The sequence below is a fragment of the Bos mutus genome, chromosome 17 (genome assembly GCF_027580195.1).
Source record: "Bos mutus isolate GX-2022 chromosome 17, NWIPB_WYAK_1.1, whole genome shotgun sequence".
NCBI lineage: Eukaryota > Metazoa > Chordata > Mammalia > Artiodactyla > Bovidae > Bos > Bos mutus.
The window spans coordinates 68,345,517-68,361,909 of record NC_091633.1 but is presented as its reverse complement, the minus strand read 5'-3'; the positions used below and the strand labels follow the sequence as shown (position 1 = coordinate 68,361,909).

The window sequence follows — 16,393 nt, the reverse complement described above, 5'->3', positions numbered from 1 at the left end:
CTCATTAATTTCTAACACGAGAAAATTCAAAATTATGACATTACAACACAGCTCTGTATACACAATAATATAATTATCCCGAGTTTTTCAATACTTGCACAGAGAGGCAAGAGAATACAGAAAAATGCAAAAAGTGATCCATTCTGGACACATCTTTTCCTCCCTTCTTTACGCTTCTATAATAGTCATGAATTTCTTTTCTAAGCGGGGGGCGGGTGGAGATCTGCTTACAAGAAAATAAACAGCCAGGGCTGGGACTAAAATTTGGTTTGTGGCTCCCAAATCTGGGCTTCAACCTCCTTCGCCAATAAATCTGGAGGAATGCTCCCCATGTGCTACAGACAGATTTAAACAGTCTTCTAAGCTGCAAAGTTAGGCCCCAAGAATGCACAGGAAAAACAAACGCTGAGCACTGCACTTGGGAATGTGTTTATTGAGAATGATTTTCTCCAAATGAACAATGAAATGGAAAGTACACTCAAGGGTTTGTAAAGAAGAGGCTACGAAACGGAGAGCAGGCCCCAGAGCCAGCAGAAAGGACTGCCCACAGCCCACCCCAACCCGGCTGCCCTGGAAAGCCACTCAGGGACTGTGAGGAGCCTCGGACCCCCGAGCACAGCCCGAGCCCCCAGACTCTTGGCCCCAGTGTGGCCCCCCGTGGAGCCTACTGCCAGCACAGAGCAAGGATGGGAGGAGGAGCCTACACGAGCCCTGGACCAGAGTCCAACGAGCGTCCGGGCTCCGTGCACGCAGGCACCGATGCAGAGGGCGAGTCTGGACAGGAGCCAGGGAAGCTCTGTGGCTGGGGGCGTGGGGGGGGGGCACGGCGCCCCCCCACGCGCAGACAGGGTCACACCTCCAGCCTGGCGGCCCTGCCCTGAGGACCCTGCCGGTATCGGCTCCCCACTCCCCTCCCAGGACGCATGGCCAGGGGGCAGCGGGGTCGGCAGCCCTTGGAGTCAGCCTCCCCTTCGCCACAGGGCAGCACAGCATCGTGTTCCCAGCTGCCTCCAGTCCCTTCTCCCCCAGGTCCACGGACTCAACTTCTGCTCTTGACCGTGCGTCCTGTCTCTGTGGCCCAGCCAGCTCACCTGCTGTCTGTCTGTCCCACTCGCCCCGTCAAGCAGACTCAGGCCGCTGGCCTCGGTGTCCGCGTCAGAGAGCTGACATCACCTTCAATGCTAACCTCCACGGGGACGCTCCCGAGTCCCGGGCCCTGGGCCTGCCTCGCAACAGCGGCTCCAGTTCCGCATTACCCACCCACTGGGTGCTCCCGTGCCCGTCTGGCTTCCCCTCTGTTGGCAGTGATCATGGTCACACCTGTCACCTCCTTGATTCTAACTACTGGGCAGTGCTTCCCAAGGGCTGCCGTCCCAAGCACTTATCACAGTCACTCCTCTAATCCTCGAGACCCTAAGAGGTAGGAACACCATCACTACTCTCATGTTTCACATGAGGAAACTGATGTTGAGTAACTCACCCAACACTAAGGAGTAAGAGGGGCTGGATTCACATCAGCTGCAAAAAAACAAAAACAAAAAACCATGCCGCTTAACCACTAGGCAACACTGCCCTGAAATGAACAGGAACGCATCACTGGGGAAGTCCCGATTCCCCAAATTCTAGTTCCCCAGACTTCAAACCCTGGACCTATTTTTGCAAATGGCTCCTCTCCTTCAAGCACTGAGGTCCTCAGAAGTCCTGAGGTCTGTCTCCTACACTGTCCCATCCTGTACACCCACTCCTGCCAAGCCCGGCCTTGATTACATCACACCGCCCAGCAGAGGAACAGCGTCCTGGTGAGAAGAGAGCCGGCACCCATCCCTGCCACCCCCAACCCAGCCTCCAAAACACCCAGACTGGTCCTGCAGAAATACCCTATTCACACATTCATTCGAGCACGTGCCAAACCGCCACACTGGCTCTTCATCACAGGCACTTCGCCACCTTTATGAAACTGAATTTAAAGATCCTCAATCACGACCTTCACGAAGACGGCAGCCTGCAGGTTGTTTTCCGTTTGTCATCCTGCCTCACCAGCCCCCGACCCTGCCCAGGGCAGAACCCTTCAACAGCTCTCATGATTTGCAGCAGGGTCCCCAAACGGGCCACCCACAGGCCAAATCCTCCAAAGAGACTTTTTGTTTGGGCCAGAGTGCTTTTAAAAATTTGATCCTGGAATTCCTGAGCAGGCAAGCATCCCTTCCCAGGGCCTGTGCTCACTTACTTCATTGAATCCAACTGAGATTCAGGGACTAAAATCTACACTTTGAGTCGGCCTGAAAGGCCTTGGCAAGCTGGCTGGACTCTGACTCTGCCTCCCCAACTTCCCCTCCTGATTGAGCTGCTTCTCGGTCAGACAATTCCCTCGCTGTGGCTCCCGACCGCGCTTCAGGGTCCCGTGTGCCGGGTGCCCATCTGCCCTCCCCAGGCTCTCCGAACACCCCCTGCACAAGCTCCTTACTGCTCGGGGCTTCCACGGCCCTGCAGGCTAAGCCGATGTTCCCACCTCTGAAACCCCTGTGACAACGCGCTGACCTGAGCACTTGACTACATGGAAATAGCTTGTCTTTCTCGACAGACCACAAATTTCTGGCTTGGAATGTCTGTGATTTTCTTATATGGTATCACACTCATTTACTTCAGTGAAAAATTCATGCTTTTTATAGAGTTTAAACAAAAACAGAATAGTATAAAAAAGAAAAAAAAGAAATCATGCAAAATCCCACCACTGAGAAATAACCCAGTTCTCCCATTGATTATTTAGCAAACCTTATTTTTTAACATGACTTTTCAAAACCTATAGGTACATAAGGGTGGCAGGACAGATGATGGGAGTAATTTAGAAAACTAACACCATGCATTTTTGGGTTTTTTTTTTTCGTGATTTTATTTTATTTTTTAATTTATTTTAATTGGAGGCTAATTACTTTACCATATTGTATTGGTTTTAAATAAAAACTTAAGGCTCAATTTTATTTGAACCTAACAGAAGAAAATCAAGTAGAACCAAAGGAATGCAACTTTCAATACATGTTTCTTTTCCACGTGAGGCATTAATTCCCCAAGGATGTCTCTAAGGCTAAGAGGAAGATGGTGAAGCACATTTTGTAGGTTCTCACCCTTTCAAACTACATGCTTCAGTTTTGTACAAAATTGGCTCGCTACCAAGAAAGAGAAAATTAAAACTTACTTTACACTCATCTTTCAATCCCACCTCCTGTTTTTGCTGATTTTATTTCTATTTCTGCTTCATTAAAGTTTTAATATTTGAATTCTGTTCTGCAACCATAATTGACAACTGTTCAGCCTTCGTTCTGGATATAAAATAGGAAGAAACCTCAAAAGATCTTTAACACTGCTTCCTCGATCCTGAGTCTATCTTTATTTTTATCTTGGGTGCCTAAATTTCACTACCTTCGTTTTTCAAGCAAGGCTGCCAAGTTCATTTGCGTTTACAGATGTGTGTTTACTGCCTTTGAGCCTCAGTGCAAGCTTCCCTGGACATAACGTTCCTGTTCACATTTTCACTGTCTCAAGGAGAGAGCACTTCTGCTCTCAGATGTTAGATGCTTCTACAAAGTCAGATTTTCCCGCCTTTTCTTTAAAATTTTTTATTTTTAATCGGAGAATGATTGCTTTACAATATTGTATTGGTTTCTGCCATATATCAACATGAATCGGCCATAGACATATGTATATTTATTTCCCATCTTCTCTGCACAATTCTTTAAGCTTTAAGTCCAACACCTTAACCAGGATGTGCCTACGTTTATTACACGGATCAGCATTTCTGGTGTACAGTGTCTCTGAATCTTTAAATTCGGTTTTACCGTCACATTGGGAAACTCTCCGTCTATCACATCGCTGAATACTTTTCTGATCCATTGTTGGGTCACTTACTGAGACCATCGTTCTTTTACATTGGACTGTTTTTGTCTTTGTCCCCCTGGTGGCTCAGCAGTTAAAGCGTCTGCCTGGAATGCAGGAGACCCAGGTTCAATCCCTTTCGGGAAGATCCCCTGGAGAAGGAAATGGCACCCCACTCTAGTATTCTTGCCTGGAGAATCCCATGGAGGGAGGAGCCTGGCAGGCTACAGTCCACTGGGTCGCAAAGAGTCGGACACGACTGAGCGACTTCACTTCACTTCACTTCCCCCTATCTATTATCATCTTTTCCCTAAAATCTTCAATCTCTTAAGATGTTTCCTCCACATTCACTCTGGTTATCTCTAAGCCTTTCCTTCGGCTCAATAAGTCATTTTCAGCCACTGCCATACACCTCTTCCAACTACATCCTCACCTATTAATTTGCCTTTAAGAGCTTATGTTTTACTGAATTCAGTCTACTGTGTGAGGTGTTCTCAAAGTTCCCTTCATGTCTCTGGATAGGTTTTCTGGATTGGAACCTTGGTCTATTTCTGGTACTTTCTGTTCCTTTTCTTCATTTTTCCTACAGTATATCTGCAGAGTTGCAATTCTATTTTTCCCACTGTGCCTGTGCTAATACATAGACAGCTCTGTTCTGAGGTAAAGCAGATAAATTCTCCTAAATCCCTTTCCCACCTTTATCTGGGAACTTTGGTTCCTATCAGATCCAAGGCTGGGTTCTGCTTTTTAGACACTTTGCAGTGGTCTACACGGTGGGACAGTACAGAGCCAGCTGGGTCAGTACCCAAGCTTTGCTCTCTCTTCTGGGAGTCTATCCTGCCAGGGCCCACACACTGAAGCTAGATGGACATCCCTCTCCTGTGGGACACTGGCTTATGCTTCTAATCAGCAAGACTCTGCCCTTAAAAAGGATGTTGGGTAACAGTTAGAGAGAAGATATATGTGACCTGGTTCTGCTCTACCAATTTTACCCAGGAGTTAACCCATTTTGCTTAAGAACAGCTTCTCTTGCAGATAAAAGCTATCTGATGTCATCAAAAATTATTTTAGTATCTCCTATAGAATTAGAAGATAAATTTTCTGAACACATCAACCTCACCAATTATCCATGTGAAGTCAAAATATATAACAATCCTCTTTGAAAAGTATGAAAAAGTATGAAATACAAATGTAGAGTTATTACACAGATATTTGCAACTTAAAGCCCTAAAACTGGGTTTTGTTCTAAAAGGCAAGAAAAAAATGGATACAGACCTCGACTGAAGGTATGTCCTGTTTCTCAGAACATCCGTCTTCTTTAGCTGCTTTGTGAATCTTCTTCTCTGAAGAAGACTTTGTGTCAACCTTTTTCAAAGTTTCACAATTGTCTACTTCATTCTTGACAGGCACTTGCTGGTTATTCCCTTGAATAAATAAAAATGATTCAATTTCTAGCTAATTATTTCCATTCACATTCCCCAAAGTTAAATTTCATTCCTACACCACGCAATCTCATTTGATTTAATGAGGCTTAGACTTAAGGGCTGTTTCTGACATCCACAATGAACGCTCTAAAAATTTATCTTGTTTACAGGTGAAAATGCACTTATATCGAGTTCTCCAAACAGTCATTAAGAGAGGTCATGGGAAGAAAGAGGAGGGACACATCACTACTCACTGCAGCATTGTTTATAAAAGCGCAAAGGTAGAAACCACCCAAATTTGAGCACAGACAAATGGATGGATAAAGATAATGTGGTAAATAGCATGGAACACCATTAGCTTTAAACAGGATGATTCATCACACTACAATACGAATATAATCAGCACTGCTGAACATACAAACAAAAACGGTTAAGAAAGGGGAAAAAGGAATGAAGTTCCAGCATACGACACAACACGGGAACACTGAAGACATCATCAAGTCAAAGTGTTGGTCGCGCAGCCGTGGCTGACTCTTTGCAATCCCATGGACTGTAGCCCATGAGGCTCCTCTGTCCATGGAATTTTCCAGGCAAGAATACTAGAGTGGGTTGCCATTTCCTTCTCCAGGGGATCTTCATGACCCAGGGATCAAATCTGGGTCTCCTGCATTGCTGGCAGATTCTTCACCATCTGAGCCACCAGGGAAGACACTGTACTGAGTGAAATAAGCCAGTCACAGGACAAATACTGTGTGATCCTACTTGTCTGAGGGACCTAGAGATGTCAAATTCATGAGATAAGAAGGAGAATGGTGGCTGTGGGACTGGAGGGGACAGAGCTCAGTGGTCACTGCTTGATGGCTTTATTGGGAGGATAAAAAAGCCCTGGAAACCAATGGTTTCCAGTGACGGCTGTACAATGATGTGAATGGACTTCACGTCACTGAGCTTCATAATTTAAAATGGTAACTTTCAGCTTGTTTATTTTACCAAAGCTTTTTTCTGGCTGCATCATGTGGCTTGTGGGATCTTAGTTCCTCGACCAGGATCTAACATGCAATTTTTTTTTAAGTTGGAGGAGGAGGTAAACTCCTGGGTTATGGACGTGATTCAGACACTGATCAGTTTTATGATGGAGAAGGCAATGGCACCCCACTCCAGTACTCTTGCCTAGAAAATCCCATGGATGGAGGAGCCTGGTGGGCTGCAGTCCATAGGGTCGCTAGGAGTCGGACACAACTGAGCGACTTCACTTTCACTTTTCAGTTTCATGCACTGCAGAAGGAGATGGCGACCCACTCCAGTGTTCTTGCCTGGAGAATCCCAGGGACAGAGGAGCCTAGTGGGCTGCCGTCTATGGGGTCGCACAGAGTCGGACATGACTGAAGTGACTTGGCAGCAGCAGCAGCAGTTTTATGATCAGAAGTAAGTCTCTTAAACTGTCTGAGCTACAGTTTTCTTAAATATGAAGTGAAACACACCTTATCCACCTGCCCTGAGTGACTGTTAAAAAGGTGCAACCAGAAAAGACAAAAATATTAAGGGTCATCACGGACAGACACACGAACGACGGGAGGACATGGTGTCTTCCTGCAGGAGATGCCCTTCTGCCAGGGGAACAGCACCCTCGGGTGAGAACTGGGCTCGAGCCACTCACGAGGCAAGGTCGGCATCAGCAGGAAAGTGAGGTCGCTCAGTCGTGTCCGACTCTTTGCGACCCCATGGACTACAGCCTACCAGGCTCCTCCGCCCATGGGATTTTCCAGGCAAGAATACTGGAGTGGGTTGCTATTTCCTTCTCCAGGAGATCTTCCCGACTCAGGGATCAAACCCGCCATCTGAAAATGTGATCTCTCCGTTGTTCTTCCAAGTAACTTCATTCCTAAGTGTGTTTCTTCTTCTATCCTTGACTTCAAAATAAGGTAAATCAACCTCAGCCCCATGATAACTGGCCTCAAGACACTAATATGAGTCAGAAAGGATTTCATACCTTCCCCTTTCTTCTTTAAGGAAGAGTCCCTCATAACACCCTGGCCACCTGGGGAAGTGTAGATGCCTGCCTGCAAACACACCGCAGCCGAGCAGGCTACAGGCTGTCATCTGCTCGCTGAGGGGCCTGGGGCAGCACGAGGCCCTCAACACAGACAAGGAGAGCAGTCAAATGCCCTCCAGATTCTGCAACCTTGAAGCTGCACATCAAGCTGACTCAAGGCAAGAGGCACCCACTGTATCAGTAACACTTACAAGGTAAGTGCTCTTTTATTTTGTTAATGGAAAATTATGTAAATATTATGTAGCTATAAACATGCGGGGAACATGAAATCCTCTGCAACACAGATCAGGTGTGAGACACCCACCGGTGAAATATCCAGCACCTGTGGGACAACCCAGAGGGATGGGATGGGGAGGTAGGTGGGAGGCGGGGTTCAGGATTGGGGGACACATGTATACCCGTGGCTGATTCACGTTGATGTGTGGAAAAAACCACCACGATACTGTAAAGTAACTAGCCTCAAATTAGAATTAATTTAAAAAAAATATCTAGCACCACGAAGGAGTTGAGAAAGAGCCAAGAGCAAGGGAGACAGGATTGAAACAGAAAATAATGTCACAAAGACATCACTTTGGGTTCCTGAAGCCATCCATGTGACCAGAATACAGTTATTCTCTAAAAATGTGCCATGAATTTCCTAGAACCTTAATTCACGAGAAAATTATTTTCCTCAAGTTTTCTTCAGGCCAAGAACAGTACTAAAAGTATCAGACATCAAAGTTTCTTAGAAAGGATCCAAACTTAATATCTAACACTAAACCACCCCTTAAAAGGGATAAAGCACAGACTCAGAAAATTGCTAATACCTACTGTGGGGGTTAAGAATCAGGCGGGTTAAGTCACTTCAGTTGTGTCTGACTCTTTGTGACCCTTTGGAGTGTATCAGGACCAATAATAAAACGAATTCAAATTTGGTCTTCCAGAAACTCTAACATGGCAATACTCAAGAATTCAGAAATAACCGTGAGCATATACTTGGCTCTAAAAATGGAGCCACCCCCGGGCATGCTACTGAGTGTGCGGGCTCACGGGCTCACACGCTCTTCTGCCACAGCAGGAATGTCTGAGCCACAGAGATAAAGAACAAAAGAAGATAAAAAGGAAGATAAAAAATAAAAAACAATCGAAGAATAGAAACAAGGAATGGGCCAGAATCCTGCTCAGAGTTTTGAAGCTATGAAGAACAATAGCTTCAGTCTCGTGAGCTGAACTCAGCCCCCCAGGAGCCTCTTGGGAACGGAGGTACCACTCTGCTGAAACCAGTCAGCATCTGGGCCGTGTTCTCGCCGTTCCTCCCAGAGCGCCCAGACGTTCTTAGAAACACGCCTAGTGACAAGACAGCCTTTGGGAAGAGGGTCTGGGGAGGCGGCCTGTTTGCCAAGAGCACCGAAAGTGGGGTCCTGAGCCCGGTGGGACTCCGGAGCGCCTGAGCGTTGCGCCTTCTCACTCTGAGGCAGTGCTTTTTCTGAGCTGTATCAAATCTAGTTGTATGCTGTATTTTGAGTAAACCACTAGATTTTCATTTCTAGTTCTTGGTATCTGTAAGTATTTAAATAAATGAAATTATTTTTTTTAATTTCTGAAAATACCGGTATTTCAGAAATTTTGTAAGTATCTGTCCAATTCATTAAAGACTTCCAAGCACTGTTAATTTCAAGGCTTTAGGGTATTAAATTTAAAAGTTCATTATCCCTTACATTATTACAAGCAGAGACAACAAAAAATTTGCCAAATATTCCTCTTTCATCATGCTGAGGCCAGGAGCAATTGGTCCCCAGCTTTAAATCTACATTATTTTGATCATATAATGAAAAAATAATAGTTACAAACATTTGAAAAGAGATATATTTCAAAAGATCACTTATTTACACTACACATAAAGCCCTGCTCCTGTCAGACTGTCAAGAGACTCTGGACCATGTAACACACACTTCGAGGGTGTCACTGTTTCACAGCTATTTGACAGGCTGATGGCCGTAGACAAGTGTGTCAAACAGAGCCCTGAGGAATCTGTCGGCAGACTGCACGTCTATCATGAATTTTAATTTATTATTTACTACAGGCCTCTCAGAAGGAAGCAGAAGAAAGAGCATGAAAGGGATGACACATTTTCTGTTACTCAGAAAACAGTTTCTCCAGAATAATGGTGAGCACGTAGCCATTCACACACAGCTCAGAAGACTATTCTCATACAGCAGGCTACGCTCAGAAAAAGCACTGCCTCAGAGTGAGAAGGCACAGCGCTCAGGCGCTCCGGAGTCCCACCGGGCTCAGGACCCCACTTTCGGTGCTCTCGGCAAACAGGCCGCCTCCCCAGACCCTCTTCCCAAAGGCTGTCCTGTCACTAGGCGTGTTTCTACGAGCGTCTGGGCGCTTTGGGAGGAGAACACGGCCCAGATGCTGACTGGTTTCAGCGGAGTGGTACCTCCGTTCCCAAGAGGCTCCTGGGGGGCTGAGTTCAGCTCACGAGACTGAAGCTATGTTCTTCAGATTCTAGAAAGGATCTTAAGACGGAAACACAAAGTGAAATCCTTTTCAAGATAGAAAAAAAACTGATGCTCCAAAGTTGGAAGTGAAAACTCAGAAGGGTCTAACACTTCTGGTTTTCTCATTCTTGAGTATTCTTTATACATGACGACTCCCCGCCTGTCACCATCTGCCAGCTTATCACAATGCCATCCTTTAATATCTGACAAGAGAACCCTGAACCCTCAGGATTACCATAAACCCCAATCCTATCTTTAAACTACAATTTTCTTGCCCTAGATTTCTCAGTCCGTTCTTACTTTTAAAATTCTCAATTCTTTAAAATGCTTAAATCACAAATTAATGGTGGGCCATTTGTTTCCTTATTAACCTCTTTGATATTTTCCTACAATAGTGATGTAAAGAGAAGACAGAACCAAATACATGTCAGTGAACGGGTTTCCCTGTGAGGAGCCTCTTGCTGACAGATTAATTCTGGGGAGAAATACAGGCCTGTGAATTAGCACCTTTGAATTTGCTGGTACGAACATGGTGAAAAGCCATAGATCTTTGATCAACCCTGATCTGATCTGACCCACAATCACCCCGACACTGCTTAACAGGCTGACACGTCAGCCAAAGAGCAGTTTCTAAAAAATTCTTGAAGTGAGATATTTGTTTCCATTTAAAGCATCCTAAACATACCAGTCATTTGCACAGGGCAGGAAGGTTTGGGGACGGCGGGGAGTAACCATCTACAATCTATAAGGATACAAAAGCAAATTCTATGTTTGTGGGCTCCTCTATTTAATTTATTCACTCTTCCTGAGTGCTATTAGATATTACATGGTCATCTAGGCTCTATTACAGGAACTGAACAGCAAGAAGTAGACAAGGATCCAGGAGCATGGACCTGAATCCTCTGACCCTCCCGGCAATTTCTCATTTGAAGGTCCACACCCTTCAAAGTGCTCTGACGCAGCAGAAGGTCCATCCATCCTGCAAGACCAAGCCCTTGCACACAGCAGGCACGTTTACACAGACGTCCGACAGATGCAACGGACCACAGAAGACGCACTTGTGGAGCGACAATTCCTTCAAACAAGTCTGATTTTAAGTTTGTGTAAAGTCAGTCTATGTCAAATACTGTTCTCAGGCCTATGTGATGCATGAAATGAGAAATACTCAGCTAGATTCACTCCAAAATTTCACCCTTTTCACAAGAGTTTTGTAGTCTGAGCTGCAGAGAACATCTGGGACAGAAAGGGAAGAACAGGCACCCACAGCCCCACCATCGGCACCCTCAGACAAGCAACGCTGTGCCTTGATGAAGATGTGGTTGAGCGCATCATTCGAGGGTGCCCTCGCATGCCGGGAGAGGCCACAGGGACAGGAGTCCTCAAGCAGACACTGCTGCACGGAGCCAATGCCAGCAGGGCGGACAAGGGGCACCAGGAATGATGCAAGTGGCCCAAACCATGTCCTCCTCAGAGCACCCCGGCTTCCTTTCAAATTAGAAATGTCCTTTGAGGGAACATTTAAAATTCAGCTTGGAGTTTTTGTCCCCGTTAAATGCATAAAGCTCGTCAGCATCACCCAATATATGACTTCCTCTATAATATCAAGGAGTGAAAAATACGAAGTTATTTATATTCTGCTGTTTCAAGTAAGATCGGAGGTAACGAATTCTTCAAGATTAAAAAGTGTCAAAAATCCGACTGCTGAAGGGAACAGAAATGTGCTTATTAAAATGGTCAAGATGGATACACAAAAACAAGCACACACGTAGAGAAGAACCAGGGATGAGCAGCATGCTATGGGGGCAGCTGTTAAGCCCAGGAAGTTGGCAAGTTTCATTCTATCAGAAGCATAGGTTGATTGATCTTTGCAAACAGTCTGAAAGGCCAAAACAAAAGATACTTAGGGATAGGTGTCCAACAATAAAACATGGCACCTGCATCATCCCAACGAATGTACTAGAAAAGAAAACTTAACCGCAAAGCTCTAAAAACTTGGTGTCCCACCCTACACTTTCCATCGAGCAAACAGTATTTCAATATTTACACCTGCGCCAATAAAACTTAAGGCATGAACTAAAAATTCAACAGCCACAATTCGAACTGAAGTCACAGGGGGAAACGAACTGCACCAAGAACGCACTGGAGACAGACAGACAGAAGAACCACCGAGGAGGAGGAGGAAAAGATTACCGTTATTTTTCCTGGAAATGTCTGGCAAGTCTGACTGGCACTGAGGTGAACTTCTCGGCAAATGATTTTCAGGTAGTTTCTTAGGGGTCTTCATGGGACAGACCTCTCGCTCCTTGAGCTCAGCTACGCTTTCTGAAACCTGAAAGTCCGTTTCCTTAGGAAACACACACGTCTGTGCTCCCTCCTTCACGTGGCACTCGGAAGAAGGGCTACTGGCAGCAACTGCGCTTTTCAGGGTGTTTTCGTCTTTACCCAGGAAGCTCCTGGGGAGCGCTAAGCTCTTCTGCAGGTTGGCGCTCAGGCCCCCGGCGCACCTGAGGCCCACCCAGGCCTCGCCCGCCCCTGCAGGGCAGCCGCCCGCCTTGGCCGGGGCTGGCCTGTCCTCCGAGGGGGCGCCGGCGCTGCTCGCCACGGCCACGCCGCCTCTGTGCCGCCCGTAGTACACTGAGCACTTGTGCTTCTTCTGGGAATGGCCGCAGGTGGCCGGGCTCCTCTTCGTCGCATTCTGGGTCCTGCTCTGCGGGCTGCTGACTGGAAGGCAGCTCTTCCCTCGGCCTTTGTCGGAGGGGGCGTAGGCATCGAGAAAGTTCTTGCAGTTGCTTCTGAATTTAAGAAGAAAAACATTTAACATGAAGGCAAGCTGAACAAACCTCTCCTCTCCAACTGCAGGAGAAAGACGGCGCAGTCAGTATGGTGGGGCGGGGTGTACTAAGGGCTTCTCACCTTTCATTCAAGCTCCACAAGGTACAAACTGAGCCCTTACATGAAGTCTAGCATATCCCAGAAGGGACGGCTTAGCTGCCACACAAGGACTTGAGGAGAACTGTACAGATTCTAAAGGTATATCACCTTAGCATAAAATCAGAAGTAATATCAAAAGTGAGACCTGCCACCATCTCCCCCACCCCACGACAAGAACCCTTACTTGTGAGAATGAGCGCTGAGTACATCCACTGAAGCAGTGCTTTGCTGCGAAGAGGAGCTGGCGTTTTGTCTCTGTCTCGTTTTCATGAACTCCATCAGAATGTACTGTGCTTGCTGGAAGGCTATTAAAATCACACCCAGCAGAGACAGACTGAGGACAAAAACAACACGTTCATTCCTGCCTGGTTCTGAGTAGCAGTAAAAAGACAAGCTCTACAAGAAGGGAATGAGTGGTGGCAGACGTCTAAAGAGACACTACTCAGATTCTATAAGACGTACGACATTAAAATTTCTGATGTCTCAAAATTTCAAAAAGCAAAATTTCTAAACAGGTGAATAGTTATCATTCTGACATTTCAATTCAATTTTTATAGATTTTTCCAGGATAAAAATCACATCCGAAAGACTCATTCTAGTCTTGTAATCTCAAACTGCCATTGCCCTAAGCTAATAACACCATATACCATAGGTGATGTGCATATATCTTAAACGTTATACACAACATCTATATCTTCCCCGGGACTGCCAATGAACATACTTGGAGTGCAACTGTCTGTTACACTCTCAGATCCTCGAGCTCTCCTACACTTAGTTCTCTGTTCTCTTAAAGCTCACCGGGAACCACTTCGCCTACTTCATGACTGTCAGGGTTCTCAAAGCAACGTAATCCACTCAATCCCTATGCTTCGATTCTGCCAGGCCACATACATTCCCTGCAGCTCGGCTGGATGGCGTCTCCCTTGGTGAGGAGGCGCAGTGGAGCAGGGGTGGCCTACCTAACGAAGAAGACAGTGAGCCTCCAAAACGACTCCTCCCAGCTGGGTCCCGGGACCACGTCCGCACACAGCGGCAGCAGGTGATGAGGCAGGGTCACGTTGAGAGTGAAGCGGAACTCCAGGTCTGCCGCTGTGACCAGAGTCAGCTCGCGGATGACCCAGGAAGACGTGAAGTCCGGAGTAAACCTGACGACAAGAGGCATCGTTATGAACTTCTGATGGTTTTCACTTTAGGCACAAAACAAAATAATCCTAATGACAGCGGAATTTTTACCTCTAAAAGACAATTGTTTACATGAAAACAACTTAAGACAATCTTACCAGTGACAAAGGTTTTCCCCACAGTATAGTGGATGCGCCCCCGAACTGAAGTCAAAACCCAGTGCTTACACGATGCTGATGTCGCGGGACGTGTTGGGACCCAGGGAAAACTGATGACAGTCCAGCACTTCGAATCCATAACCTTGGCAGTTATACCCATTAATTTTCAGAGATGTCACAGTTATAGGAAGTGGTCCAATATTCTCAACCTTAAAGTTCTTCGTAATTGATAAAATTTGCTTGCTGTCTTTCAGTTCTAGGGAGGATGAAAATGGAGATTTTAGTACAGATGAACTGCAAAATTTATTTTCAAATAATTTACTGAATCAACATTTACAGAATTAACAAAGCATGATCTACATGACTAAAATGCAGAAAAATTCAATATAACCTCAAAGCATGATTCCTAACTAATTTCTAGAACAGTTCTAGATGCTGCTATATTACCAAGATATGATAAAAATACTTAACTCATTAAGATTTTTCTTAAGTTAAGTGACCTGCCTAGGTACCAAAAGTAACCAAAACCTCTTCTTTGTTCTTTTACTTATTAAAGGTGAAGGTAGAAGATTTCATTCTTCTCAGAAGCCTCCTAGTTTGGATTTACCAAGAGCTAACAGGCACCCAGGATCCTTTCAAACCCAACAGGGCCAGTCAGGAGGGTGTGTGCGCTTCTGCGTAAACACACCACAGACACGAGAAATATGGTTAAAACTCTCATTACGTGAAGGGCAGGAAGCAGCAAAATCTTTGTAAGTAAGTGAGAGCACATTTCATACTGGGCATTTAAAAAGGGAGGAAGTATCAGTTTGTAAAATATTCCTATATATCCATAATCTACAATCTACTCCATATTAGGACTAACATTTTATCTGGTTCCACAGTTTTTATATTCTTCCTTAATTCTAGCTTTTAAGGTCAACTCTAAACTATTCAATGAGTAAGTGAAGGAATGATTTAAAGAACACTGATGAAGATTTTGAATGCAAAATGGCTAATCTTTTCAGACAGTGCTCATTTGGCACAGTTTTCTTATAAAAAAAATCCAATCAGGCATTAAAATAGTTCTACAAGTTATCCAAAGGTTTCACCAGTTTTCTCCATGGGAAATATACTGTTACTCTAAAATACTTTCAGTGTGTCCTAAGATTAAAATTAGTAGTAGGAAAACAAGACAGAATTTATCAAAAACATTTTATATCTACAGTTTGACTTTTGTCTCAGTTCCTGAGGAAGTTCTTAAAACTAATTTAAGTACTTTAGAAGCATTTAAATACATGCAAAATTTAGAAATTTCTAATGGAACACTTAAATAAATTTCTAAATCTGCATAGCCTGATATAGTTGCCACTGGACACATATGGCCACTTTAAATAGACTTGAACACCGAGTTTCTCAGTCACACGAGCTCTGTTTTAAGCGCCCATCACCCACGTGTGGCACGTGGTTGCCGCACTGGACGACACAAACGTAGAGCATCTCCGTCACTGCAGAACATGCACGGTGCTACTGGGCAGCTCTCCCTTAAGCCCCTCTCCACCGACACTTGGTGTGAGTTTCCATGATTAGGTAACAGATAACAAAATTAACAGTTTCATAAGACTGGTCTTATATTTTAACACTATTGGGAACTTAACATTATACTCCCCCCAACTACCATCTATTATTTAAGTTGGGTTACACATTTAAACTGTTGTTTCCTAACCAAGTGGTACCAGACTACATATGCTCAAATGCCTGCCTGATTGAATTACTTGCATCTGTACAACGAATTACTGTAAACTGTTAAAGACTCTGATAACCACCTCTTGCCCTTGGCTTCAGCACCCAGCCCCCCTGCCTGAGCGCCCTTGGCTTCAGCACCCAGCCCCCCTGCCTGAGCGCCCTTGGCTTCAGCACCCAGCCCCCTGCCCGAGCGCCCTTGGCTTCAGCACCCAGCCCCCTGCCCAAGCGCCCTTGGCTTTAGCACCCAGCCTCCCACCTGAGCACCCTTGGCTTCAGCACCCAGCCCCCTGCCCGAGCGCCCTTGGCTTTAGCACCCAGCCCCCCTGCCTGAGCGCCCTTGGCTTCAGCACCCAGCCCCCCACCTGAGTACTCTTGGCTTCAGCACCCAGCCCCCCACCTGAGCACCCTTGGCTTCAGCACCCAGCCCCCGGCCCGAGCGCCGTGCACAGACGACGCACAGACTCACGTCGCCGGCAGTCCATCAGCGTGGACTCGGGCACCTTAAACCGCAGTGAGCCCCCGGTGCCAGGCAGTCTTCCACCCACTTTCAGTAGCTCTCTCGCCCCAAATCCTTCCACACCAATCATGTCGATAACAGTCAAATTATTCCTACAGAGAGAGCAG

At 45.8% G+C, this 16,393-nt stretch overlaps 1 protein-coding gene across 1 annotated transcript in view; it reads right to left on the bottom strand.

Annotated features, from left to right (window-relative positions):
• The window catches only part of TMEM131L (transmembrane 131 like), a 173,321-nt gene that overhangs the window by 21,149 nt on the left and 135,779 nt on the right, over nt 1-16,393 (bottom strand). Inside the window, 6 exon segments of the mRNA XM_070386671.1 lie at nt 5,146-5,294; nt 12,024-12,625; nt 12,949-13,098; nt 13,724-13,909; nt 14,114-14,300; nt 16,236-16,378. Of these exon segments, the coding sequence (XP_070242772.1) occupies nt 5,146-5,294; nt 12,024-12,625; nt 12,949-13,098; nt 13,724-13,909; nt 14,114-14,300; nt 16,236-16,378 (1,417 nt within the window).